We start from the raw sequence: 25597 nt of genomic DNA, 5'->3' as shown, positions 1-25597 counted from the left end.
TGTAAATAGATATACACTACTTCTCAATGGTTAATGTGGTTCTGTACTCGATATAAAAACGCATAAGGATAATTTATTGGGTGGGTAGCACTCAATTCATCATTGGCCATCCAAGAGAAATACTGGTCTCCGTCATAGAAATGTGTAAATTCCCCTAGCAGTTCAGGGATACCAATGGAGATGAAAATGTCACAATGCTAATTTCAGCTGACTTTTGATTCAGAAAAAAAAACGAGCTGTCTTTCCTAGAACATGCTGTTGCAATTTAACTGTCGTAATCATTTAGAGCCCTTTGCCGATTCATTGAAGGTGTATGATCAGTGATGAAATAACATCATATGTGATGGTAAGATAGCTTTGCGCTTATGACCAGTTCCTGTGGAATGTGCTGGGTCCCATCAGACCTCAGAAAATATTGCAGTGTTGAGCCTGAGTCGTGAATGTTTGGGTGCTCACCGTACGCATACAACAGGTGCCATGGGCGTTGTGGGCAGTAGATGACAGTGTAATTATATCCATTGCTCTTCTACACCCCCCACCCTATCTTCAACAACCCCCACTTGACCAGCGTGGTGAAGTATGTTCTAACAACCCTCACTTGCGCGCACGGTGTGACCAGGTCCTCATCCAGCAGCGGACCGGCAAGCGGGCTGTACATGTCCGGTGCGGGACAGAACGCGTCTGCTCGAGGAGCAATGGGCAATCGAAAGTGATAGGTGTCCGAATAAGGAGGCGTGGTGACGATTGTTATTATGCATTTAAAACATTTAACGGCGAGCAGACACACTGAATCACGGGGTGCTGGAGCCTACAATTCGTCGCATGCCTGGATCTATTTACAACCGGCCCACATTTTGTCCTCAGAGATGGACAAAGGAAACATCTGCGCCACATTGAAACACATCTGTGCGTGTTCACATCAATAGTTACCGCCCGGCACTATCTCGCAGAGCTCTGTCTTGTTGTTCACACGCAAAAAACGCATCCCCTATTGTTCACTTGAAAGACAATTTCTATTGGATTAATGGGGCACACTTGCAAAACGCTCCAGGCTTTAATTTCTTATCCATACGTATTCGGATCAGTATACTGTCATTTATACAGCCCAAACGCTCATCTGAAGTTCAGAAAATATTCTCAGTTCACGTTTAAACTCAATATATCTAAATGCACTTTACATATGTTTATTGGTAAACATGGAAATATAGACCGTGGAGAGGTAAACGAGACTGGAGTTTGAATGCCACCTCTTTCACCAATAATTGTCCGCTATTATCAACACATTGTTTTTTCAAGTTTAAAATGTGTTTGCTTAATTGGACAGTAGAGTGGCATTCATCTGTGCCAGGAGGCAGTTGTGGAAATTCCTCATTCCTACATTAATCTTATCGACCCCTTGAGAGATGATGAAATCAGTCCCATTGCCAGGATTTGAACTCGGAACCTCCCAAATGTGAACCACAACATCAACAACCGGCTGGTTGCTGTTTTGTAAAGACAAACAAAAACACGGGTCACTTTACAAACGTACTCCTCTGGCTAAATATTCAAAGACACAGTTCTGCAATGTCATTTACGGGCGTCTCCTGGATAACTAGCTATTAAAGTGGCACCGAAGCCTTGCCGGGAGGATGGAATGCGATGCTAGTCCCACTTCAGTGAGACAGGGGGAGCTGTTGAGCTCAGTGGAAAGGGGACTTCGCCCACAAATCAACATCGTCACTCCCACCAGCCCCATCCCCGTCTCTATCCCCACCCCACACCCCTTTTCCCTTCTCTCTCTCTCTCCCCTCCAACACCACGGCACCAACAGAACACACACACACGGAGCAACGCAGCGGTGTGGACAACAGCGTGCTAAGCTCCCATGTGTCGCCGTTCTCGTAGCAAGCAGCAGCAGCAGCAGCCGCGTCTGTTTACGTCTAACACGAGTAGTCACTAGGACGGCATCAGCGGGCGTAGAACAGACACATGGAGGGAACGCGGAGCGGGGAGAGGCTCGCAGCATAGACGCATATGGTGTTTGTGTCCCGTGTTAAAAAGACAAGGCAGTTTATCGTATGCGCTCATTACAATAGCCTCGTTGCGCATTTGGATGCCGAGCGTTTGCGGAGCCGCTGCGTTTGTACGTAGCGGAATGAAGTATACAGAAGGGACGTCGCAGATTTAAAGAACGCAGATCGAAGAAAGAAGCGTTGACAGCGAGGAGAAGAATCAACAGCTTCTTCTGCTGTCCCCGAAGGAGCGGGGTTATTGGATGTGCTCCTCTGAAGAATGGCTGGAGGCTTGGAGTGATCTTGCAAGTGATGTTGGGGCTGGCTTCTCGCAGCTTTGCTCATCTGGTGTTTACCAAAGGAGGCATTCGTCGCTTTTTTTGCAAGATGAGTTATTGAGCAAAAAAAAAGCCCCACGTTCATTGCGAGACCCGACGGTCAATTTGATGAGCGCTTTGATTTGATGGCTGTAGAATTGTCGGTCATCGATACGAGCAAAGGGGTTTGGGGGATCCTTCCAGGCGTGTGAAGAGCGAGAGTGGACATTTAAAGCTCAACTTTCATCTCTGAGAGCTGAGTTTGGTTTTTGTCTCTGGAGGTGGCAAGAGAAGACCGTGGGAAGCTGTGACAAGTTGCAATTTCTTGCCCAGTCTCATTCTGAAAGTGACATCGGGGACTATCGATTTGCGTGGAGTTTCCTTAAAGAAAGAACGAATATCCGTGGTCTCATCTCATGAGTTGAATCTCCATCTCTGCACAACTTTAAGGAGGCGTGACGAGAAGGGGGCATTGAGAGATCTTGGCCTCATTTGAATCCAAGCAGTCTGCTTTAGGAAATCTGAAGGTGGAGTGAGCAGAGGGGATTACATCTGACCCAGGGACTTGGTGGGAACCTTCTACAAGACATTTGGAAGAAGACTGCTGGAGGACACCGAATATTGAGGACAGCCTTGCCGGACCTGTTTGGACAACTTGTACAGAAGAACCCTTTACTTGGCCAAGTTGGCTTGTCGGTGACAGCAGTCGGTGGTGTTACGCGCCAGAGGGCACACGCAAGAAGGTTGACACTCAACTCGGGTCCTGGTGCCTTGAAGATTTGGGAGTTGGCTGGAGAACGGGAGGGGAGGGGGTGTCCATTTGGCTACCTTCGCTGGCACATGGTCGCCGCCACCACCACCACCACCACGGTCGTTGTTCTTCCACGTTAACCATGAGCGCGGCGGCCAAATTCAAGAAGGATAAGGAGATCGTGGCAGAATATGAAGCGCAGCTTAAAGGTGAGTGGAGGGGCGCGAGAGAGAGATAACAGAGGCCGTGGCGTGCAGCGTTTTAAACCCTCGTACATTGATTGTATTCACGTACAATTATAACCCTCGTGTTTTGAAGAACAAAAAAAATACGTAATCCCATGCAGAACCATGAAACAACCAACAAATGTGAGTTTGACGCGTGACCTCTGACCGATGGAGATCTCTTTGCGTTCACGATTTCGGTTGGACTCGACACGTCACGTTTCGACCTAGAATTGTAATTCCTCCTGCGCACCTTTGGATCTTCCAATGAATCCTTCCCATTGTAGTTCCTACCCAAGTAAAATACACTATACACACACATACATACAACCCCGTATAGCCTGTAACAGACTGTAGGGGCCAGTGCTGTTAGCGAGCGCCTATCAATTCCGGTACGGCACACGAGGGGGTGGGTGGCCAGCACCACGCCCGGCCGCCTTTGTCTCCCCAGTGGCGATGTTTTTACTCATCCCACACCAGGTACTCGTTTGAGGCCGAGTCGCCCTAGATGGAGGCCGAGGACCGGTTCAGATTGTCATTGGTATTGGCCGTGAGCGGGAATCGAACTCGGGTCGCCGGGTTCGTAGCGCACCGCTATACTACCGCTCCCCATCTCACATACACACACACATGTATTGCACATGGATCATATCCACAGTTCACTATTTGTGATAATCCACTGCTGGATGGACTCCATGGGGTTGTTTGGCCATACTCCACCACGTTGGTGAAGGGTTCGGATGTCACTTTGACCACTGCTCGTTGCCGTGGCCGGAAAATCCAACTGGAGGTCACGGGGTTGCATCGTGGAGTGGCAGCAGTCCCACCACCACCAACCCCGCCGCATTCATGTGCGGTGTGTGGACGACCACACCCATAGACCGGTGTGAGATTGTGTCGTGAGCTTTAGGTGCTATATCTGACCCCGTGACATCTTCGTTTCAGCAACTTGCGCAGACTGCTTGCAGGCTTTGGCGATGGACTGTTGCTTGACTGACAATTGGCTGGTAATGGGGTTACCATATGGCACGTATAGTACGTTGGGAAGAGAGGCAGCAGTGATGTCGCATGTGTTATGCTCATCCGCATCCTACAGGGGGGAAAAAAACACATTTGCAGGGCGATCCATTTGTAGTTACCCCACTAAAACAAATAACAGCAAGATTATATATTTTTTTTAAATGACAAGCCTCGACATGTCTCCAACCAATGTCAATCTACTTAGTACGTGTGCTAATGCTCTCCTGATACGCTATGTCTAACAAAGCCAGTCTGATTTTCCTACGCCATTCAGCAATGCCGTGAATTAAATTGAGCATAATTTAATTTCAATGTGGTATCTATAAGTGGACCACCCTGTATAACAAGCACACTATAAACAGAATGCGAGTTCTGACATTGACGTGGCACTTAGCATGGGCACCGCAGTGTACAGGTATGGGATGTCCCCTAGCTTATGTTGCAATGACACATTGTTATATTAAGTTATAGCGATTAATTCTGTAGACATTTTCCTAAAGAGGGTGAGTTGATCTTAAGTGTTGAATTTTTCGGTAAAACCCCAGGGCACATTAATTTTACAAGGTAAGGCGCAGCGCTGCAATTGTCTGATGCCACTGCTGACAAGAGAGTTTTAGATTTCCCTGCTCGAGCGTAATTGGCCTACTCTTCCAACTAAAACATTCAGTGCATTTATGTAACAGAAATTCATCGTTTGTTATTTGTATGGACGTCAATAAATATAAGGTGCGTTTGCCAAAAATAGCGATTCGCATTGTCACATGATGATAGACTAAGCAGCACGCTTAGTTTTGACACATCATGAACATATTAACGTTGGGGCATTTGTTGTTGTTGTTAATATTTTTAGTGTTCCGTGAGGACGTTTCAGCAGTCTAATGCTTATTGAGCCAAACAATAACAAAGACAACAAGATGCAGTTGTCTAAATCCACACAGCACCACAGTTGAAAAAAACGTTGTCATTGGGAAAGCCTTGGATTAAAAAAACCTTTTTGAATGAGATTTTCAAGGCAATGCCTGTTAGGTTATTCGATGCTCGTGGCATTCTTTTTCAGTGATGCCTAGTAATTGATTTTTGGGGTGGAGGCCATTCGGATTTTGAGATGTGGCGATGGGGGTGAGGCAGCCAGAAGTGGAGGGGGAGAGAGAGGGGAGGGTTTCTCCCAACTTAACCTTTTCAAACTGCACGCTAAACTAATTATCCAGCATTGTGGAGGAAGCCGGCACAAGTCTGTGGTGCGGTCTCCCTGATTGGAACTTGGGAGAGCCCGTTGCTAAAACAGTCGGGGCTTTTCCACGTGTCTCTGGGCTGACATTGGAGGACCCTATCTGCGCACATGCATAATTGTTGTTGACAGCTTCGCTTCAATAGGTTTTTTTCCCCAGTCAGACCACACCGGCTGGGAGTTCTTGATTTGTACGTGTGTTGAACTTCTTTCGCACCGTACGTTGCCAATCGTGCTAATCGGAGGATGCGGGGAAGATCGCGAGTTCAGTTCATGGTTGGGAGTCTATTTATTCAACCTCATAGCCAGTGCTTTGGGGTAAATACATTGAGTACCACTTTGTGAAAAGTTTAAATTGATTGTCCTATGGAGAGTCAACCAATCATTAGAAAATATGTGATTTCTGCCATGGCTCCTTCACTCAGTTGAGCAGGGATATAGTGTCAGTGTTTTGCTTGTTTAAATTCTTCATATGAATCACAGGGGTGATGTGTGTCTCTCCATACCCAGCCCATCATTTCTCATTGACAATTTTTTTGTCCATTGCCCTCCAACAACCCCTTTCAGCTCAGTCCCAGACAGCTCCAGCTGACATTAAACCCTGGCCCATACTGTGCCTCGTCAATTGTTCTTCGTATTATTGTCTGGTTCCTGAAACGCTAAGGAGGAGAGCTGTGAGGTCCGTTGGAAACTGCCCTGGTCTAATGATGCTCTTCAGCCTGCCTGTCAGCGGCTGCATGGAACGCAGAAGCGCAGCTGCTGTGGAGCCCCAGGCCATTAGCCGCTGGGCGTGAGGGCTGCGTGCATTTCCCCACACCTTGGGGAGAGGAGGAGGGAGCACATCTGTGTCACGGCACAATGCAGATGGACAGTTGGCAGCCTGTGCATGTGTGTGTTGGAGGGGTGGGGGGCAGATGCAGGGTTCAGTGAAACCATGCTCTTGATCAGTATTGTCCCCACCACATGGACAGCAGTGTGTGAGGAGCTTCATGTCTTTCATGTGGTGGGACCGTCTTCCAGTGCTTGATTTACCAAAGGGGGCAAACGCGTGGAGTTTTTTTTATTATCCGTATAACTGCAGCATCAGTACCCCGGGTGAATTATGATGGTAATCTTATTAATAGCGTCCGTGTTGGTGCTTTGTGGCGTATGCAGCCACTGCCCTGTTACTGAGGCTGCAGGGTAGGGTTGGGATTCAGTTGTTGTAAGGGTAACAAATTGGTTCTGTTTAAATTCTGTCTCTGGTGCAGTCCACACAGTGTGATAAAGTGCGCCATCTATCAAAAGGGATGTTTACTTTGCAGCCTTGCTCAGCAGACATTACATTTCCCAAGGCATGTTTAGCAAGAGACACTGAAAGTTCTATCTGTGTATTTACCAACAACCTACAGTAATTATGATAATGTATTCTTTTTTCCACCGTTAATCCATTCAAATATCAGTTGGGGATTGAGTCAGCCCATCATCTTTTATGGAGTGGGTAAAATGAAAACCACATTGTGTAAAAGTCCATAATCGGTCTTCCATGGATAGATCTACTCCTGTCATAGGAATGTGGATTTCTTTTTAAATCCTTTATATTAAGTTCGCTTGCTTGCTTGCGTGCTTGCGTGCTTGCTTGCTTGCTTACGACCGTGCAAATCTTTCGGTCGTTTTTTAACCCACTTCCTGTGATCCAATCGAGCTGACATTTTGCACACAGACTCGTTGTGCGAGACAATTAATGTTCGTGAAAATTTTTTTCCCAAAATTTTACACTGTTTAGGGAAAACAAATTAAATATTTAATTACCAATTGCTTAATACTGGCAGACAATCATCTGACCCATAGGTGGCAACCATCTCAAGCCAGAGGACGAGAGGACTCTAGCCGCCACGCATATAAAGGATTTATAGTGACAAACTTTGTTTTTACGGGTTATTCTTGTTACGACTGGCTCAGCTACCAACAGAGATATTTACCACTGCACATTGTTTTGAGCACGGAAACACTTTGACTGTTGACGACTTGAGTGGCGTAATAAAACATTGCTAGATTAAATTATGGTTCCAAATGTTCTGAATTCATTCATTGGGATAACACATAGCAATTTTCTCCCCCCTCCTGGCCAGACGAATGCCCATTTACAGTCACCTTGTACCTCAAGGTACCGCTGCCACTGGGGGTGCCATACCCAATGTGTGAGATGAGATACGATGATGTTAAGCGCCGTGAGATATAAAGGGCCCCATGAAAAAAAACAAATCATCAATACAAACAACGACTGTCATATTTAACCGTGCTAATCGGAGGCGCCATTAGCACGGGTGGCTGCATACGGTGCGAAAGAAGATCAACGTACATATGTACATCATGAGAAACGGTAGGAAGCTTGGGGGCGATAAATTGCACAACACAAGACACAGCCGAGACTTACGTAAGCAGGTACTACAGGGAAAACGAAAATACAGTAATTGGGAGTGTGGGCTGTGAGAAGGGCACTGCAACAATGGAGTCACTGGAAAAGGGCCCTTCTTGTCTTTCGTCGCGAGGGCTCTCTCTCTCTCTCTCCATTTGTGTGCCCAGGGTTTATAAAGCGGTCCTCATAATGAGAGTCGGGCTCCAAGGACGCGCAGGAGAACCACTTAATTTGTTTGAGGCAATGGCACTGCTAAGCCCAGGAAATTGCCTTGTTTTTTCCTGTCAAGTTCGAAGAAACTTTTGGAGGACCTGACAATTACTGGAAATGTTTTGTGGGCACAAACAAAACGGTACAGAGCGCAGTAAATAACCTACTATTATCGTGATCAGCCAATTGTCTAGCCACTGCTGGATATGTCAAATGAAATCGGGAATGATACTTGACCACTGCGTCGTTCACCTGGTCCTGTAAATAAATTCAATTAAATGGTGAATTTCACGCAATTCACATGGGAAAATGTCTCATCATGCCCATGGCGAAATCCGTATGTCGACATAACCTATACATAGTAGAAAACTCAAAATATAAAAAACCACAGCAGAATATGTATAGCTATGGAAGTTATTGAAGGTAAATGTGTAATCAAAATTATTAACTACAGAGGTGACGTTCCGGATATTAAACTAAACTAGTTTTTTTTATTTTACCAAGTAAGGCCCTCTGAGATCCATAGCTCTTTTTTAGAAGCAGCCAGGCCACAAATGACAGCTCGATGAAGTGGCTTATCACGTGGAAATTGATACCAGTCAAATATTCTAAATGCATGCTTCTAAATATGGAAGGGAAAACTGGAGGAACTGAAGGACCCAGAGAAAAATCCACGCGACCACGGGGAGAACATACAAACTCTAAAATATACAGGCTTTAGGGTCAGGATGGGACCCATGACCCTCTGTATACCAGCAGCGAGGGAGTTAACGTCTCACCACCGGGTGCCCTATAGTGGCCGTTCTTCATAGCACAGCCCTTAATATAATCATGAAAAGCTGCATATACAAGTACCCAAAGAAGAACTATAACAATATTGATTTGAAGATTTCGTGACTGCAGAAATTCATACTCTTTGGTTCTTTCGGTAAAGTCACATAGGTAGAAAAATAAAATAAAAAGTAATATATCACGACGTTTCGATCACAACACAATCGTGTATAATCCAGCAGTGGAACTGCTGGATTATTATTTTTTCCGCCTGAGGACGACCGCTTGTGTTGCGATCGAAACGTCGTGATATAAGCTTTATTTATTTATTAAAATTTTCTACCTACATAACTATAACAATAGTTTCATATTTTCAGCTTTGAAATAAGTAAAAAATGGACTGAGCATAGATTTAAACACATTTTTAACGTGCACTAAGAGGCGTGGATATGTCTTTTTGAACGTTTACTTGAGAACAAATACAAATCAGAGACATTTAATGTAACAAAAAACGTTAGTGGGCTTGAGGCAGGGCACAATGCTATAAAGGACGATGGCCGATGGACAAGACTTGTGACCTGATGATGGACGCTTGTGTTGCGCCCGAAACGTCGTGATTTATTTTATTTTATACCTACGTGACTTTACCGAAAGAACCAAAGAGTAAGACGTGTGACCTTTTCAATGAAAGCCGGAGGGAACCGACTGGAGAGGATGACGATCAACAGATGGATCAGTGACACAAGTTCATAGGTGAGGTGCATTGTGGCATCGCAGGACCATGAGGAATGGTGACAGCTTGAGTGGCCTTGATCCAGCAGTGGATTGACCATTGCTACTGCTATGCTGTAACAGAGCCCTTCAAAGTTTACTACATAGAACTATGGTTTAACCACTAGAATATACATTTCCTAGGCAACAATAATCACATTTCTTGGTGATTCATTTTCCATTGACCCAGTGTGATTACATTATAGATGCTTAACGTTTTATATAAGAGGCCAGTTCGAGTGGAGTGGTCTTAAATTAATTTAATAAATGCAAGTTTACATTAACTCTGAATTTATTCCTCAGCAGCAATATGTATTTTGATTTCTTCTTTGATTAAGTCCACTTTTACTTGTCATTTTAATTAACGGGCTAAGAAACTATTATCGTGAAAGAAAATTAATATCAGTAAACCAAATTAACCTCTAAAAAACACGAGAGTTAAATACAATTTAAAATTGTTCTTCACAATTTGCGGTGTTGCTCAATAAAGCCTAATTTTAAACAGAAGACATAGGATGGATTCATATGGATTTTTCCACGGGTTGCATTCATAATTGAATTGATTCGGCCCATGTGTACACAGCCATAGTCAGGGAAGAGGTCAGCGAGGTCTTGTCCTTGGTAGTCTTGGCACGATGGAAGCTACCATGGACGGATCTCATTTTATAAAGTACTGTGCGTGTCTTGATGATGGATACAACATCTCTTGCTGTGCATCTTTGTGAGATTGGGACCACGACAAAGGTAGTTTTTGTTGTTAGTGGATGTTTTTTTTTTGCTGTTATAATATACATGTGTAACCGATTTTTGGACAAATGTAAAGGACGCATGTACTGTGATTTTAAGTAAATAACATCATAAATCGAGAAGACAAATTGCTTTTCAGAAAACGGATGGACGTCAATAAATTTGCTGATGAGGGGACACGTAAAATGCCTTTAAAAGTGAGCTATGTAATTTACATATGTCGGTGTTTGATTCATGCCTTTGCTGGCAAAACATATTTTGGAAACTGACATGTTTATGAATGGGTCGTGCATCGTCTGTAGAAATACTGCTGTTTTATTTAACCAGCCACCTGTAGATGTAAACACAGCAATTAACATTTCGTCATATGTTTTGGGATTTATGTTTTAATTCCAGAAATTACCTTAGGCTCATGACAACAAATGGCTGCAAATGAGGTGAAATTAAAACGTGAAGAAATTCACGCGATTGACATTTAATGAGAAAATGCTTGGGGCAAAAAAAACATCCTGTTTAATTTCATTTATAAGCCAGTGTCTCTATAGTTCTAAATATTTCATGCGTCCCAGCATTCCCTGCATGTGATCTTAACGAGTGATGTTAGTGAATTAATTCTGGACTCTTCCATTTTGGTGCAGAGGGGGTAGAGCTGTTGGTACATTGATTTTGGACTGTGCCAATGTATGTCAGGATGGTGGGGGTGTGTGTGTGTTAACATAGGTTTTCTCCAAAAGGGAATGAGCCTCGCTCTGTGTTTTAGTGGAGTGGGTGGCAGCAGAGGGTTCTGTAAAGCTTTATAAAGAAGCCTGAGTCACTCTGAAGAAGCGGATGCACTTTTTTTTCTATCTTGACATGGTAATTGAGCCCATTTAAAAGCAAGCGTTTTTTGTCCCAAGGTACTTAATATTAAGCCAACATTGAAATTAGTTTTTAATTGTGGCCAGTAGCAATTTGACATTTGTCTCTGTTTATGTAAAAGTTTTATGCTATTTATTCATAACAATAACATACTTATACTTGTATAATAATTTAGAATGTCCTATGAAAATAGCTTAAGTCTGTTGAATTAAAAAAACCGACATTGTATGTAAATTTAATGCTGCTGTGTGTATTCTGGGATGGCCCTGTGGCTTAAAGCACCTGGCTCTACAGCTGGGATGATTCGGCGATTAAGTTAATGAACAGACTCAAGTATTATATTCATCTACTTTTTGTGGTCAATTATTCGACTAACTTAAAAAATTGCGGCTGCCCCCACAAGCCACGCCAAGCGTGACGTGGTTGACGGTGCGATGACTTGACTAAGCCCTGCCCATCACCTCCCGTCCAGCGGCACTCGTAAGAAGAGGGGCAAGACTTGTTTTTCCCCAAAACTATGTTCGTGTTATCGCATTAGTTGAGTGAACGAAACGATAATGGGTGGAGTAATACATTCCTTAAAAATAATCGGAATACATCCCAGCTCTATTTTATTAACAGTTGAAAGGTCGTGAGTTCAAATCTCAGTTGAGGGTTTAATCCAACCGTTACCCTTCCTCGGTCACTTTAAATGATTATCACTTTGTGGGAAGCCAATCTTCGGTCATCCTCTGGAGGTATCATTCTCTTGCCATGGTAATATGGAATGTATAGCATTAGTTCATGGCTATCCCAGTGGTAATTTTTGCAGGGCGACACTTTGATTTTGCCGCTGTGAAGGGGTATGCAATGGCACCGTGCATTCTATTATTTGTATTTTACCAGGTAAGGCCCACTGAGCTATATATCTCTTTTTCAGAAGCGACTTGGCCACAAATAGTTCAACAAAGTGGCTCATCATGTGTAAATGTATAGCAGTCAAATACTCTCAATGCATGTTTCTAAAGGTGGAGGGAAAAACCGGAGGACCCGGAGAAAAGGCCATGCGACCATGGGGAGAACATGCAAACTCCAAATATACAGGCGTCAGCATCGGGATCGAACCCACATCCTGCTACATGCTAGGCAAGAGAGTTAACAAAAGGGTAGGAAGAGTGGGAAAGAGAAGTACAAGTTTACTGCTTATTCAGTCCTGTACTGTCACATACAGTGCCATGGTGGCGAGATGTTAATTACCTCGTATACATTTGTGGCCAGGCCACTTCTGAAAAATAGCTCTAGAGCTCAGTTAGCCTTACCTGGTAAAGTAAAAAAAATTGTTTAGTTTAAATATGCATGTAATCATCCAGCCACAGTCATTTCAGAGAGACAAGGGGGAAGAGAAGAAAACAATGGAGAGAAATATAGAGAAAGGCATTTCGGGGAGCGAGTGAATGGATAGGTGAGTAGTTAATAGATGGGTGGGTGGGTGAGCGAGTGACTTAATGGTTTGATGAGTAATTAGCTGATCGAAGGGTGAGCGAGCGAGTGAGTTAGTTAGTTAATGGATGGGTGGGTGAGTGAGGCTATAGATAGGTGAGTGAGTGAAGGGCAAGCGAGTGAGTGAGTTAGTTAATGGATGGGTGAGGGAGTACGTTATAAGGACGGGGGAGTGAGTGGTGAGTTAATGGATGGGTGAGTAATTAATGATAGTTGAGTTAGTTAATATATATGGGCGAGTGAGTGAGTTAATGGTTGGGTAAGCAACTGCACTTCCTCCACGTACTTCATTGTACAGAAATGCACTGGCAGAACCAGTGGGGGGGGGGGGGGGGTGGAACGTGCACCCCCTAAGATCCGATCGAAGTCCATAATTTCATTCGGATCATTGGGATTTATTAGTAATAAATCTGCATTTTGCGACCCCCACTGCCACCGTGTAGCATATTATTACGTGCCAGGGACTCTATGAGATAATAGGACAATATTCTGAGTCCATAATTGGCAATAAGTAACGGAAAAGCAGTTCTAAGTGACTCACATAATTGTGTGCAGTTGCGTATACAGTACACGACTTCCCTGAAGGCAAACACCTTCAGCGAGCGCGATGCCGATCACACACGGTTCGAATTCGACCCTCGATCGATTGCTGCGCCATCGCCGCACACACGTCGAATAAAAAGCAAGGGACAAGTCCTTACTTACTAATAACTCCTATCATTTTTCATTTCTGGAGGGGTTGCCCCCCCCCACCTGAAAATCCTGGCTCCGCCATTGCAGAAATGCATTTTGTACAGCCCTCTCATGAGTATTCCTCAAGGCTTAGCCTTTTGGAACGAGTAAAAGGTATCAGAGAAAGATAAGTCCAAAGGTAAATGTGATTAATTGTACTTCTGTCATGTAATCAATGTTACAACTTTTGTTTAGCGAAATCAGTGTCAAGAACAGCAAACCTTGCCATACATCAAATTATCCAAACTCTTATCATCATGAATCAAGAGATTATGCCCAGGTTCACATCATCGTCCCTTACAACTGCCAAAATAACCCTTATCGCGTACATACCTGGTCCCTGCCATATATGAGTGTGGAATTACCTCCACTGTCGCATGACCACACAATTCATCTTTAAGTTCGGGGACGTAATGGTGTGAATGCGTTGAGTGCCCTTCTCACATTGGAAGGCGGTTGATTCAAAATCATATTCACGCTTCGAGAGAGCTGATCATCCAGCTAGGGTTGATTAAGTGAATGAGTATCAATTTATCAGATGTAAATACCTGGTGGTTGTCCTATGGAGAGAATTGGTCCCTACCATATGAATGTGGAAATTCCTCTCAGCTTATTTTGTAGCGTGGGACACACACTGTGTATAGCCGAATTTAGACCAATTATATCTACAAACCAGGCTATTTACAATGCCTATAGATGACATTTGTTAAAACGGAAGACGCACATTTTGAGATTTGTTGTTTTATAAACAGCCGACCCAATTGATGTTCCAATAGGAGCACTCGGGGTTGCGTTCAGGTGTAGCAATGTATACTTTCGTGGAAGTTCAAAGTCTGGTGGTGGCTCTCTGTGGTGCTGTTTGCTCCGCATTGGACATCAATGCAGAGGCTGCTTCCCTGTCCGCTTGCTCGCGTAATAGCGCAATGACATGAGAATGTACGGAATGAGGACTGACATTGAGAAGATCATCTGGCTCATGCCACAATGCGTCCGACATACCACTCAATTGCCTGGCTTCCAAACGATTTGAGGTATGCGGTTTCCCATTGTTATATCTAGATCGGCGTGCGAATTGATTTGTAAATATTTGATACATTGTCCAATTATATTCTCGGCAGGTAACAATTCACCATCCAACCGACCCCACCCAGCTATGTGATGAATTGTCACGCGTCAGCGTTGCCTTTTGATTCAAGATGGAGGCACTGTTCTGCAGTTACTTGCTTTCACCACTGCTGGCGGATGGGCCTGCAGTAAAGCGACTGTAGAGAGCCCCTCTGTAGGCTGTCTAGGCCGATTCTTGTACACTGGTCAGACATCTGGGAAGAGGTGCGAGTAACCCACACTTTACTCCGCCGTACGTGAACCGCCGGTCGACTAACTGTTCTCTATCCACTGACACTGCTGAGTGGACGAGTCGATGGGGTGGGGGGGGATGTGGGAAACTTGCACCATTGCTTCAACTGCCGTGCCGGGAGTTGAACCCACGAACTCTGGATTGCAAATGTATGTATGGTGTATGTATGGTATGTTGAACTTCATTCGCACCGTACGTAGCCAACCGTGCTAACAAACTAAACACTAAAGAAATTAGTTTTCAATTTAGATTTAGAAGTGCATTGCTCCACCTGAAAGCGCGCGATGCGGTGACCCTCTTTGTTCGATGGTTCGCCAAAAGCCGCTGCGAGGATGACGGGAATTTGCGTGATGGTTTATGCTCCTTGACGAATTTAGCAAGGTAATTGTGGTTCATTTGTGGCAAGCACTTTGTGTGTAACGATCATGACCTTATAACGTATTCGTTCGGCAACCGGAAACCAATGCAGCTCGGCTAGCACTGGACAGACATGGTCGGATCTTGCAGTACCCGTCACAACACGTGCCAAAGAATAAGTGTGCTTACCATTATGCTACGGTAACATTCACAGTGCACTTATTAAGGAGTGTATTATAATTGGAAACATTTAGCGATGAAAGCCTCGATGAGCCTTCAAGACTGTTTTTTTAAGAGAGCTTATGCTTCGGATGATGGCCAATTTAATTTTGAGTGGTTTCATGCGTGAGAATAAACCATGCAAGGCAAATTGATAAATTAGAAAAATATCATGTTTTGCTGAAGCTTGAAGGTAATTTTACATGACATCCACGTCCAAGTTAGATGCAAATTGCAAAATTTACGTGCCAATTTAGCCATATATTGGTATAAACATTTCCACTTTTACTTATCTTTTTTTATTGTCATTGGCATAAAAAAGGATACGTGGAATTTACCTTTGGGCACCATGGTGACGAGATGTTAACTACCTCGCCTGGTATACAGGAGGTCACGGGTTCGATCCTGACCCTGACGCCTGTATATTTGGAGGTTTACATGTTCTGCTTGGTCGCGTGGATTTTCTCCAATGCCTCCGGTTTTTCCCTCCACATTTAGAAACATGCGTTTTGAGTATTAGGCTGCTATACATTTCCACATGATAAGCCACTTTGTTGAGCTATCAATTGTAGCGAGGTCACTTCTGAAAAAGAGCTATGTTGCTCAGTGGGCCTTACCTGGTAAAATAAAGTATTTTTTTATGTCGCTTCAATCTTGCCAGCGGGCACTCTGGCAAAATGCTTGCCTGACAACCTCATGGATGCACGTTCACATCTCAGTCAAGAGTTGGAGCAGTTCATTTTTTCTCCTGTGTTGATGCAATGACCGCCACTTTGTGAGAAAACAAGAGTAGTTGTCCTTTGCAGAGACTGGTTCCTGCCATAGGAAAATGGGATTTCCACCACCAGCTTCAGGGCTGCCAACGAAGATGAGTATCACCCCATACTCACTCGTGCAGGGGGAGGTACTTTGAACTTGGAATAAAAAAATATTAATAATAAAAATGTTGTCCTTTTGGGGAGATATTGAGGCAAACCAAAATCACTGAAAATATTGAAATGAAAATTGTCATTTGTGTGGGAAGACTATCCGGTGTGGCAGGGCTGTTACAAGGATGTGCAGTTAACTATGTCCAGGGATTACAGTGGCGGTGAACAAGCAGCTGATGCAAGGGAAATCTAAAATAAGCTTCTCCCAGGGGAAAGCGTGCAGTGCCACGGTGCTGCATGTACATCTTGAGATGCAGCACATTGCTCAGTCACACATCTCCCCCTCAAGAGATCTTAGCAATCAAGCTCCTTTAAAAATTTGAATGGGACTTAAAAATGAAATCACATCACCACTCGGAATTAGGAATCTCATTATAAACGTTTTTTGTAGATCTAAGCTATTTAGTAGCATTGAGGCCATGGTAGTTCATTGCTGATTGCTGGTTATTAAAAATGATTAATGTTGGTTTACTCAAAGCCCATAATGTACTCTCGCCATTCAATATTAACACTGCAGGGTATTTGATTTGGGATTTGTGGTTGTGATGGGGTTGGTGATGTATTTGCAAGGCCAGCACAAATTGCCCAAGCGTGAATGTGATCCAAGCAGTTTGAATGCATGGATTTTCACCTCGAACATTGTAAACTCTGAGGGGGACAGCACATTTTTTTTGTATTTAATGTGAGATACTGAGGCTGAAACGCTTGACTCACAATATGAATCTGAAATTCAGGAGTTTAATTTGCAGCCTTGGCATGAGTAAGTCAGATGAGTCAAACTTTTTTTATCAGGTCACCAGTACTCTCATTGTAAATTTTGACTTAAAACTTTCAGTTACTGCAGGAATTCATATTCTTTGGTTCTTTTGGTAAAGTCACGAAACGTCGTGATATTTTTATTCACTTTATTTGTATTATTATTTTTTCTATCTATGTGACTTTACCGAAAAAAAACAAGGAATACGCTAATTGTCATTTATATACCGGTCCCTGCCATATCAATGTGGAATTGCCCTCGCGAGCTTCGGGCCACTCTTGGAAATGAGCAACCCCTCCGCTCACATTTGCATATGGAGACACTTTGCCCTTCTCCTTTTAAAACAAGTTGCGCAGAAGTGTGAAATAACCATCAACCTTCTTCTTGGTTCTTTCGGTAAAGTCACGTAGAAGGGAACTAATAAAATAATAAAAATAAAACCTAATAAAATAATTCTCACGACGTTTCGGCCACAACGCAAGCAGCCGTCCTCAGGTGAGACGTCGTGAGAATTATTTTATTATGTTTTATTTTTATTATTTTATTATTTCCCTTCTACGTGACTTTACCGAAAGAACCAAGAAGATGAATCCCTGCAGTCACGAAAGCTTTAAATCGAAATTTAACCATCAATCATGCCGAGTGGGCAATTAGCAGATGGGAGGTGGGATGGGAGGGGTGGTTTTCACCTGTCAAGTTGATATCTTGTGGACAACCACTGTTGTTTTTACACCAAGCGGTGCAGTCTCGCACGAGGTGTTGTTCATCTTGCCGACCCTGGATGGACGGTGGAGCGACCGGAACTCGGCCGTGAGTTTTAACGCGTGATCTCAATACGAACAACGGGACCTGCGTGCATGAATGGCAGCGGCTTCAATTGCCCACGTCACATGTGCTCAAGTGAAATGCAGATATCGATCAAAATAACAAATGCATTCCTTTGCGGTACCGAGAACGTTTGTGTTTACCGTCACAGGGATGCCTCGATCAGGAGCATGCGAGCTTCCTTTGAGACGTTATGAACTTGTATTTCTGTATGAAAGTGCACGGCTACAATGCTTAGACCGATATCCCTAAAGTTTTGACATATGCGTTTCACTGACGCAAGTCTGCACTTGCTATCAGCCTAAGCATGTTATCAGCTATCTCATCTGCTTGCATGTGACGTGCCATCTCTCCTTTGTTGTCACAGAAACATTTTTCCTCGTAGCTTAGGCTTTCAGCGACTTAATGAGAGAGCCACAAAGGACGCTTTGAAATATTTATTTGCCGGGTAATGTCTTGTGTCAAAGGACCGGACTGATGTTCCCATTTTGAACTCCAAAATGCCCACCTTGTATAAACAGTTTTCAACTTTAGAGGTCTTCGCAGTCTCGCCCGCTATCGACAGCTGTACATAACATGACTCTTGGCGAATTGTCGGTGAGATGTATGCCTTTGTGATTACAGCCATTCCAGAACGACTGTTTAATAATGCGCAGATGGCATTTGCAAGAATTTGAATGCCACGAGATTAATGCTAAGATTTAAAATGTCAGTGTAAAGAACCACACTGCCGCAATAATGCTCTCTCGGAGGATTCTGGCTGTGAGATTATGATGGACTCAGAGATATTGATTGCTATCATCATCATTTGTCAATTACAGCTGATTATTCATTCACACCATACAGCAGGGGTGGCCACCCTACAACAGACCAAGAGCCAAACAGTGCCCATGAGTTCTGCAAAGAGCCAAGTATATATATAAAAGTGTGTAAATATCGACAATTTTCAGCACGGGACACATTCACGATTCTTTGCTAAAGTGAAAGCAGTACGGTCTACGTTGTGCCTCTTCGATAAAGCCGCATGCGGTGGATTAAAGAGCCACTTGCGGCTCTGCAGACGCTAGTCGGCCACGCGCTGCCATCTAGTTAACCTTATGTAGTGGTCTTCAAAGTCAGTGAGTCACAGTGTCTCAACTCAAACGAGCCATTGGGCGATGCTCATCTCTGTGTATGGCCCTGAGCCAATGGTGTTTGTTCCACATTCTTACAGCACGAGAGTATCCATCTGTAGAACAATTTCAAGTTCACTTAATGTTGCGTTTCAATTATTTTCTTTTCACTGCGACACTGTCTGTTTGTCTAACATTTTTTTTTTACACCTGGGAATAGCATTTTTTCACATGCTTTTGACACGAGGCAATAGCACCTGTATACTTCTCCGGCGAGTGTTGGGGTTGAACATGCGGTACAACCCGAAAATCCACCGGAATTGTTTTTTATGTCATGCCCTTTACACCAGGACGTCTCAAGAGCATAGTATCGACAAGACCCGGTTATTACAACTCGCTACTCTACGGGACGTCTGGCAAATAGTTTACCAAGCTGCAGTGTGTACAACGTTCTTTGGTACGTTTTGTGATGGGGTACTGCAAGATCCGACCATGTCCATCCATGGCTCGCCGAGCTGCATTGGTTTCCATTTGCCGAACGAATACGTTACAAGTTGGCACTCATTACACACAAAGTGCTGGCCACAAATGAACCACAATACCTCGCTAATCTCGTCTAGGAGCATAAACCATCACGCTAACTCTGGTCATCCTCGCAAGCGGCATCTGGCTGGCCATCGAGCAAAGGTGGTTACTGCATCGCTTGCTCTCAGGTTGGCTCTGCGACTGTCTGGGAATGCTCTTCCGATATTAGGAAGCCACTGGAGTTATGAAATTTGAAATCTAGATTAAAAACGAATTTCTTCCGAACTGATTTTTGTGTTTAGTTTGCTGTTCTTGCCCCAAAACCTCTGATTAGCATAGTTGGATACGTACGGTGCGAAAGAAGTTCAACATACATAAATGCAGAGTGCTATACATCATAATATCTCATGTCAAACACCTGACAGGGCATCCCTAAGTGCCAGCTGTCCCCTGTGGGCACAAGGTGACTTGGCAAACGGCACTTAGTCTGCCAGTAGAGGGTCATAATTAAATTTGTAATCTAAATTGAGTAGCTACAGAGCACAATGTGAAAACCTACACAGCAGCACTGTGTGCTAGTTACGGTTATTCTGTGTTAGTTAATGGATTTTTTTCCATGTTACAGTTGTTGGTTTCACGTGGGTTCATTCTAGATTTGAAGTTTTCGTGACTGCAAGGATCCATACTCTTTGGTTCTTTCAGTAAAGTCACGTGGGTTAACACCGCACAGGCTGGTATGAGCACAGTTGCCGAGTGAAAGGCATTGTGAGCAAGAAAGAATGGCTTCGTGGGAGAGTCTCTAACCCTCAAACGCAGCTGCCTTCACTTGTCCTGCAGATATCTGTGTATTCAATGCTGGGGTGCTCGCAAAAGGATGTGTGTGTGCGTCACTGCGAGTGTGTGTGTGTGCGTCTTCCTTTCAAGATGCAACAAGTGTGTGCAAGTGCTGCGTCTAAAAAAACTACATTTGGAACATTCGTCTTTGCGATTAATGGGTGTGTGTGTGTGTTACCAGGCGACAATTGAACACCCTTTGGGCACACATGCTACAGTATAGATTATATGGCCATGGATTTAATGCTCTTCTGAGTCCAGAGTTCATGAGTTCAAGTCTTGTTATCAACATCAAATAAGCTGCCATTCTCAGATGTAAAATATCCCATGACCTCATTGGCAAGGGTAACACTGCATTGGCACCATGGGTACACATTACAAATAAATTCAGCGGCAGAAATACTGAATTGTCTCTTTAGTAACGAAGTCAGTAAGCCGTGGCACAGTGGTCAGTGCACGGTACTATGAGCCTGGTGAATTGAGTTTGATTCCCTGCCATGGTGACACAATAGTGGCAAGTGGCATTTGAACTCCTTGTGGCCCCCTTTACGAGCCTGCGCTGACCGGCATGGTACAAAAACACATAACTGATGTGGTGTTGGGTGGCCTTCATCCAGCAGTCGAGTACCAAATGGCAGCAAATCGTTGTTTTGAGATTAAGCAATAATACCGTTGTATAATTCATTTATTTGCCTGCATCTCAAGCAATGTTTTATTATTATTAAGAGATGTTTACCTTATTATTTATAGAGCATTTTGGTGATGGGATGAAACTGTAGTACCAAGAGAAAAATCTGACGCAAGAGGGGTTAAAACTTTCAAAGTTCCTACCAACAAGTCGGCGACCTATTTTCTGTACTACCACATAGGAAGGAGTTTTTGCACGTACGCTGATCTTTGCACGATCTATGAACCGTGCCTCAACATGTTGAGATGACATCCGGGCACTCCCACACCCAGCGTTGAACCGTTTTGTGATGGGGACTGGACGACCAATCTCATGAGTGGCCGTGCCCTGTCAAGCGTTCATTGCTGATCAATAACGTCAGATAATATTATGCTTGATTTGTGGCTGGAAAACACAAACCTTGAAATAAAAAGACTGTACTGTACCTTCAAATTTAAATTCAACAGCTCAATCTAAACTATTCAGAAATTTAAATGATTTTTTTTTTACTGTTCTGTGTTAAGATATGAAAAAAAAGATGTCGATCAATAAATCACCAGCGATTTAAAAACGCGACTGAGAATTGCCGTGCAACATTGCACTAAGATGTTTCAAACACCTTTTTGAATTGTATTTTTATTCTCCTTTACGTTGTTTAAAGGGCGGGGAGGTGGAGGGGCAAAAACATTGACATGCTAAAATTTGGCTGTTGCACAAAACCAACTTTTTAAATACTTCTTCTTGATCTTCGCTCCCTGGCGCAGGCCGCGTATTGCTCGCAGCAATAACAGGAAACGAGCTGCAATTCCAAACAGCCGCTTTATTGGGAGCCTTGAGGAGGAGGAGGAGGCAGGAGGACATTGGGAAGTGGAGGTTCTTTTTGAGATCACATCCTGTGTGGCGGTAAATGCTGACCTGTGTGACCCCGGGATGTGCTGCCTGTTATTCGTCACCACTGTAGGTTCACATTTACCCAAGGAATTGTGTTTTGTATTAATTACTCGCTCCGTTCATTAACTTTTATTGGGGATTTGTGAAGTAAGTTTCTTTTTGTTTTCGAGGATATGAAGTCTACACTCGCGTCTAATGACTCGTTTAACACCATTCGGAAAGTAAAAAATAGTTCGTATTCTCTGGATTATAATTATCAGGCAACCAGACACACCATTAGAACACCTATAAATGAATATCTGAACATCATCAGTGATGTGTGCTTAATCTAATCGCCTTGTTGGGTACACTTTATAATTGCCACAGTTCTGTGTTGTACAGCTCCCCTTTGTTCATATTGTCCCTTATGACATTCACACCAGCTCTTACCAATTTGTCCATTTATTATATGATGCACTAATTACCCTGTAGTTTAAAGAAAATAATTAATGGTACATCTTATAATCCATTAGGTGTGTTTGATCAGCTTTGTATAACTTTATTGACACCAGGCACAATTTTTAGGGAATGTATTATTTTTTCCAGAGCCTTGTAATCTGCATCATACGGTAGGTAATGAATGCGATTGCTTACGTCTACATTACATGAGGTTTAGGGTCTGGATAGAGTTCATATGTGGTGAAGTTTCTGTTAAAATAATAAAAACACCTCCAGTTACCCCGGATCTTGAACATCCACTGTGAATCACGCGGCGTGTAGTATCACGGTTACTACTGCCGCCGTAGTAATAATCGGGGCGGCCGTTCGATTCGAAAACTTCTGCAGCAAGCAGTGAACACGCTGCTGCTGGGCCCTGTCACTGGCGATTTAAAGGCTAAAAAAAATTAACGATTAGATTTTTTTTCTTCTATTTTACAAGGTAAGGCCCACTGAGCTATACAGCTCTTTATCAGAAGCGACCTGGCTATCACAAATGATAGCTCAACGAAATGGTTAATCACGTGCAAATGTATATTGGACAAATACTCTAAAACGCATGTTTATAAATGTAGAGGGGAAAACTGGAGGACCCGGAAAAAAATCGACGGGACCACAGGGAGAACATGCAAACTCCAAATGTACAGGCATCAGGATTGGGATCGAACTCATGACCTGCATACCAGGCGAGGTAGTTAACACCTCACCACTGTGGTGCCCTTATTCAGGTTAATGGAGTGAACACAAACTGCACAAACCAGACAGAATAAAATGAGAAACATCACAAACCCAATGATAATAAAATAAACAAAGCGAGTCTTGAATCGTATTGCAATTCCGAATCATGACAATACATCGAATCGCTGTCCAATATATTTTTCGAAATTTGTACCTTTTTCAGCATTTCATTGAACTGTTTAACGTCATTCAAGTTATGGTCACAGTGTCTCCCTGCTCTGTCTCTCAGCACTCATCTTCTTTGCCCTGAGTCATTTGGCGGAAATTCCACGTTCCGATGGCACGTGCCTAAATCTGCTTAAGATTTCCACTACTGTTGACTTCCCACCACGAGATGTATTTTTGTGACCTTGGAAGGGGAATGGGGCTGAGTTGACCCCAAAATGCGCTTTGATCTGACAAGTTACCAATTGTGAGTCAAGTGCTCCAACCGCGGGCGCCACCCAGCCATTGTGTCCGTGTGTCAGCGTTGTCCGCTGACGAGTGGATGCTAAACCACACGAGCGGGGAAAAAAAACCCCTACAAACCCGCTTTGTCTAAATGAAGCCTTTCTCAAGGAAATAAACACACTCAACAGATACATTAGGTGGTGAGTCTCCAGGATTATACAGGTTCTGGGAGTTAACAAGACTTTTTAGAAGGGATCCTTTAGGAATTTTACTATGTGGAGCCGAGACAAGCTTCCTCGTGCTATAAAATACTTTTCCGCTATGTTTGGTTTCATTAGCTGTCCTTCAAAAGAGCCCCCTTGTGCAAGTAAAACTGGCACATTCTCCCGTGTTTAATGACCGCTGGACATTGTGAGACCCGCTCATCTGAAATGTCATCCGTCTGCAGGTGGTGGCCTGCACTTTTTAAGAGGCTATATCTTGTTTGCCACGTGCGGTTTTTGTTAGCAGGGATGTTCGTGGCGGAATACGAGCCCACGGCTGGCTGTCCCCTGTGAGCAGAGCAAACTCACTGCAGTGGCGAATCTTCAACACTTTGCCCGTGTGCTCGTTGGCGAAATGTGTCGAAGCACTGCATCTCACGGCGTCACTTCCATTACAATCATTCACATTGATATGGAAAATGCCGTATTTGATCTTTCTGCCATGAAGAAGGGCGACTGCCTAAAACGTTGCCTATTATGTATATTCCTTTTAGGGCAGTGGGTAGATTTTGTTATTTGTGCTTGTGCACCACTAGCAATGCAGTATCACATCGTTAAATATATTAGTTTGTTTTTTCAAAGATAAATGTCTCTTGGTTCATTGCAATAAACACATGGCATTGGTATACATTGATTATTTGCAGACACGTTTTACTAGATTGTACACTAGGCCCAAGGAGGTGGAAAATTGCACCCTCAGGTGGTTTAATGAATTGTCACGGTTTCATTATTAAGTGTGTTATTTTTCAAATTGTGGTTAGGGATAGCACCTCCAGTGTAGGGGTGATGTGAACCCATAAAATAAAACACGAGTTGAAAAACATTGTTCCTAACGCATACAATTCTATGTCACTGCACTCCACATATATATTATGAGCTTAATAATTATCAGTATAAAGCTATGCATCGATGCTTGATGTACTCATTGTCCAATTGGTGTGGTTAAATCGCGGTGTTATGTCAAATCGTGTTAAGGAGATGACGCATATTTGTGCTGATGCATTTTAATGTCAAATGACAGCCCTATTTTTTTTAGGTGATAACTAGGCGACCAAAGACAGTTAAACAACATACACTGTTGGATTAACCATATAGAGCTGTATGAAACGTTCGTCTGAATCTCTTTCTTTTATGACACCGATGCCTTTAGAACAAAGAGGTCAAGCAGATGTAAGGGAGGATTGTTGGTATGGTGGTCATTGACACTTCGGTTCAGATAACAATGCCGGAGCGTGTCGGTGACCATCTACAAAAAACAAATTTATCGTGAGTACTAAAATCTAGTTTCAGTATTGTTCGTTGAAGCGCAGTTGTGTTTCCTACCAATTGCTGCTGACTGGTATTGCAGGTTCGTCGCGTCATTTACTCTTCGTGTATCCTCCCGGGGTCTTTCCCTTCAATTCAAAGAATTTATTTCTGACTGACCTTTGTCGCTTTGAACACAGGTTTTTGCATCGCTGTAGGCCAAGGTGAAAATTGAAAGCCGCAAAATAAGCACGCATTTCTTCATGCAGACTGACATATTTAAAGCATCGGCAAATTTTTACACGAAGAAAAAAATCCACACACAAATGCGTTGCCATGCATTCATTTCGGATGATATTTTTGCAAAAAGCATTTTCATCCAGAAGGTGGGACATATTATGATTGTGTTGTTGATGACATTTGATTCTCAGAGTGGTGTTTCAGAGCACAGACCTGGGACCACTGAGCTCCTGAGTTTTTATCCAGGTGGATACCTGTAAACTCAGTAGGT

General features: G+C 43.5%; 1 protein-coding gene across 4 annotated transcripts in view; it reads left to right on the top strand.

Annotated features, from left to right (window-relative positions):
• Window positions 1-1809: 1809 nt before the first annotated feature.
• The window catches only part of LOC133349527 (SLIT-ROBO Rho GTPase-activating protein 1-like), a 199830-nt gene continuing 176042 nt past the window's right edge, over window positions 1810-25597 (top strand). For all 4 annotated transcript variants that reach the window (XM_061563064.1, XM_061563062.1, XM_061563063.1 and 1 more), the window contains exon 1: window positions 1810-3271. In XM_061563064.1, coding sequence (XP_061419048.1) covers window positions 3205-3271 — 67 coding nt within the window. In that variant the 5' untranslated portion in view covers window positions 1810-3204. The remainder of the gene's footprint in view (window positions 3272-25597) is intronic.

This window comes from Lethenteron reissneri, chromosome 30, assembly GCF_015708825.2.
Source record: "Lethenteron reissneri isolate LAM-NWPU_2019-01 chromosome 30, ASM1570882v1, whole genome shotgun sequence".
Taxonomy (NCBI): domain Eukaryota; kingdom Metazoa; phylum Chordata; class Hyperoartia; order Petromyzontiformes; family Petromyzontidae; genus Lethenteron; species Lethenteron reissneri.
Note: the sequence above shows the minus strand (reverse complement) of the source record. Positions and strands in the feature narration are given on the sequence as shown.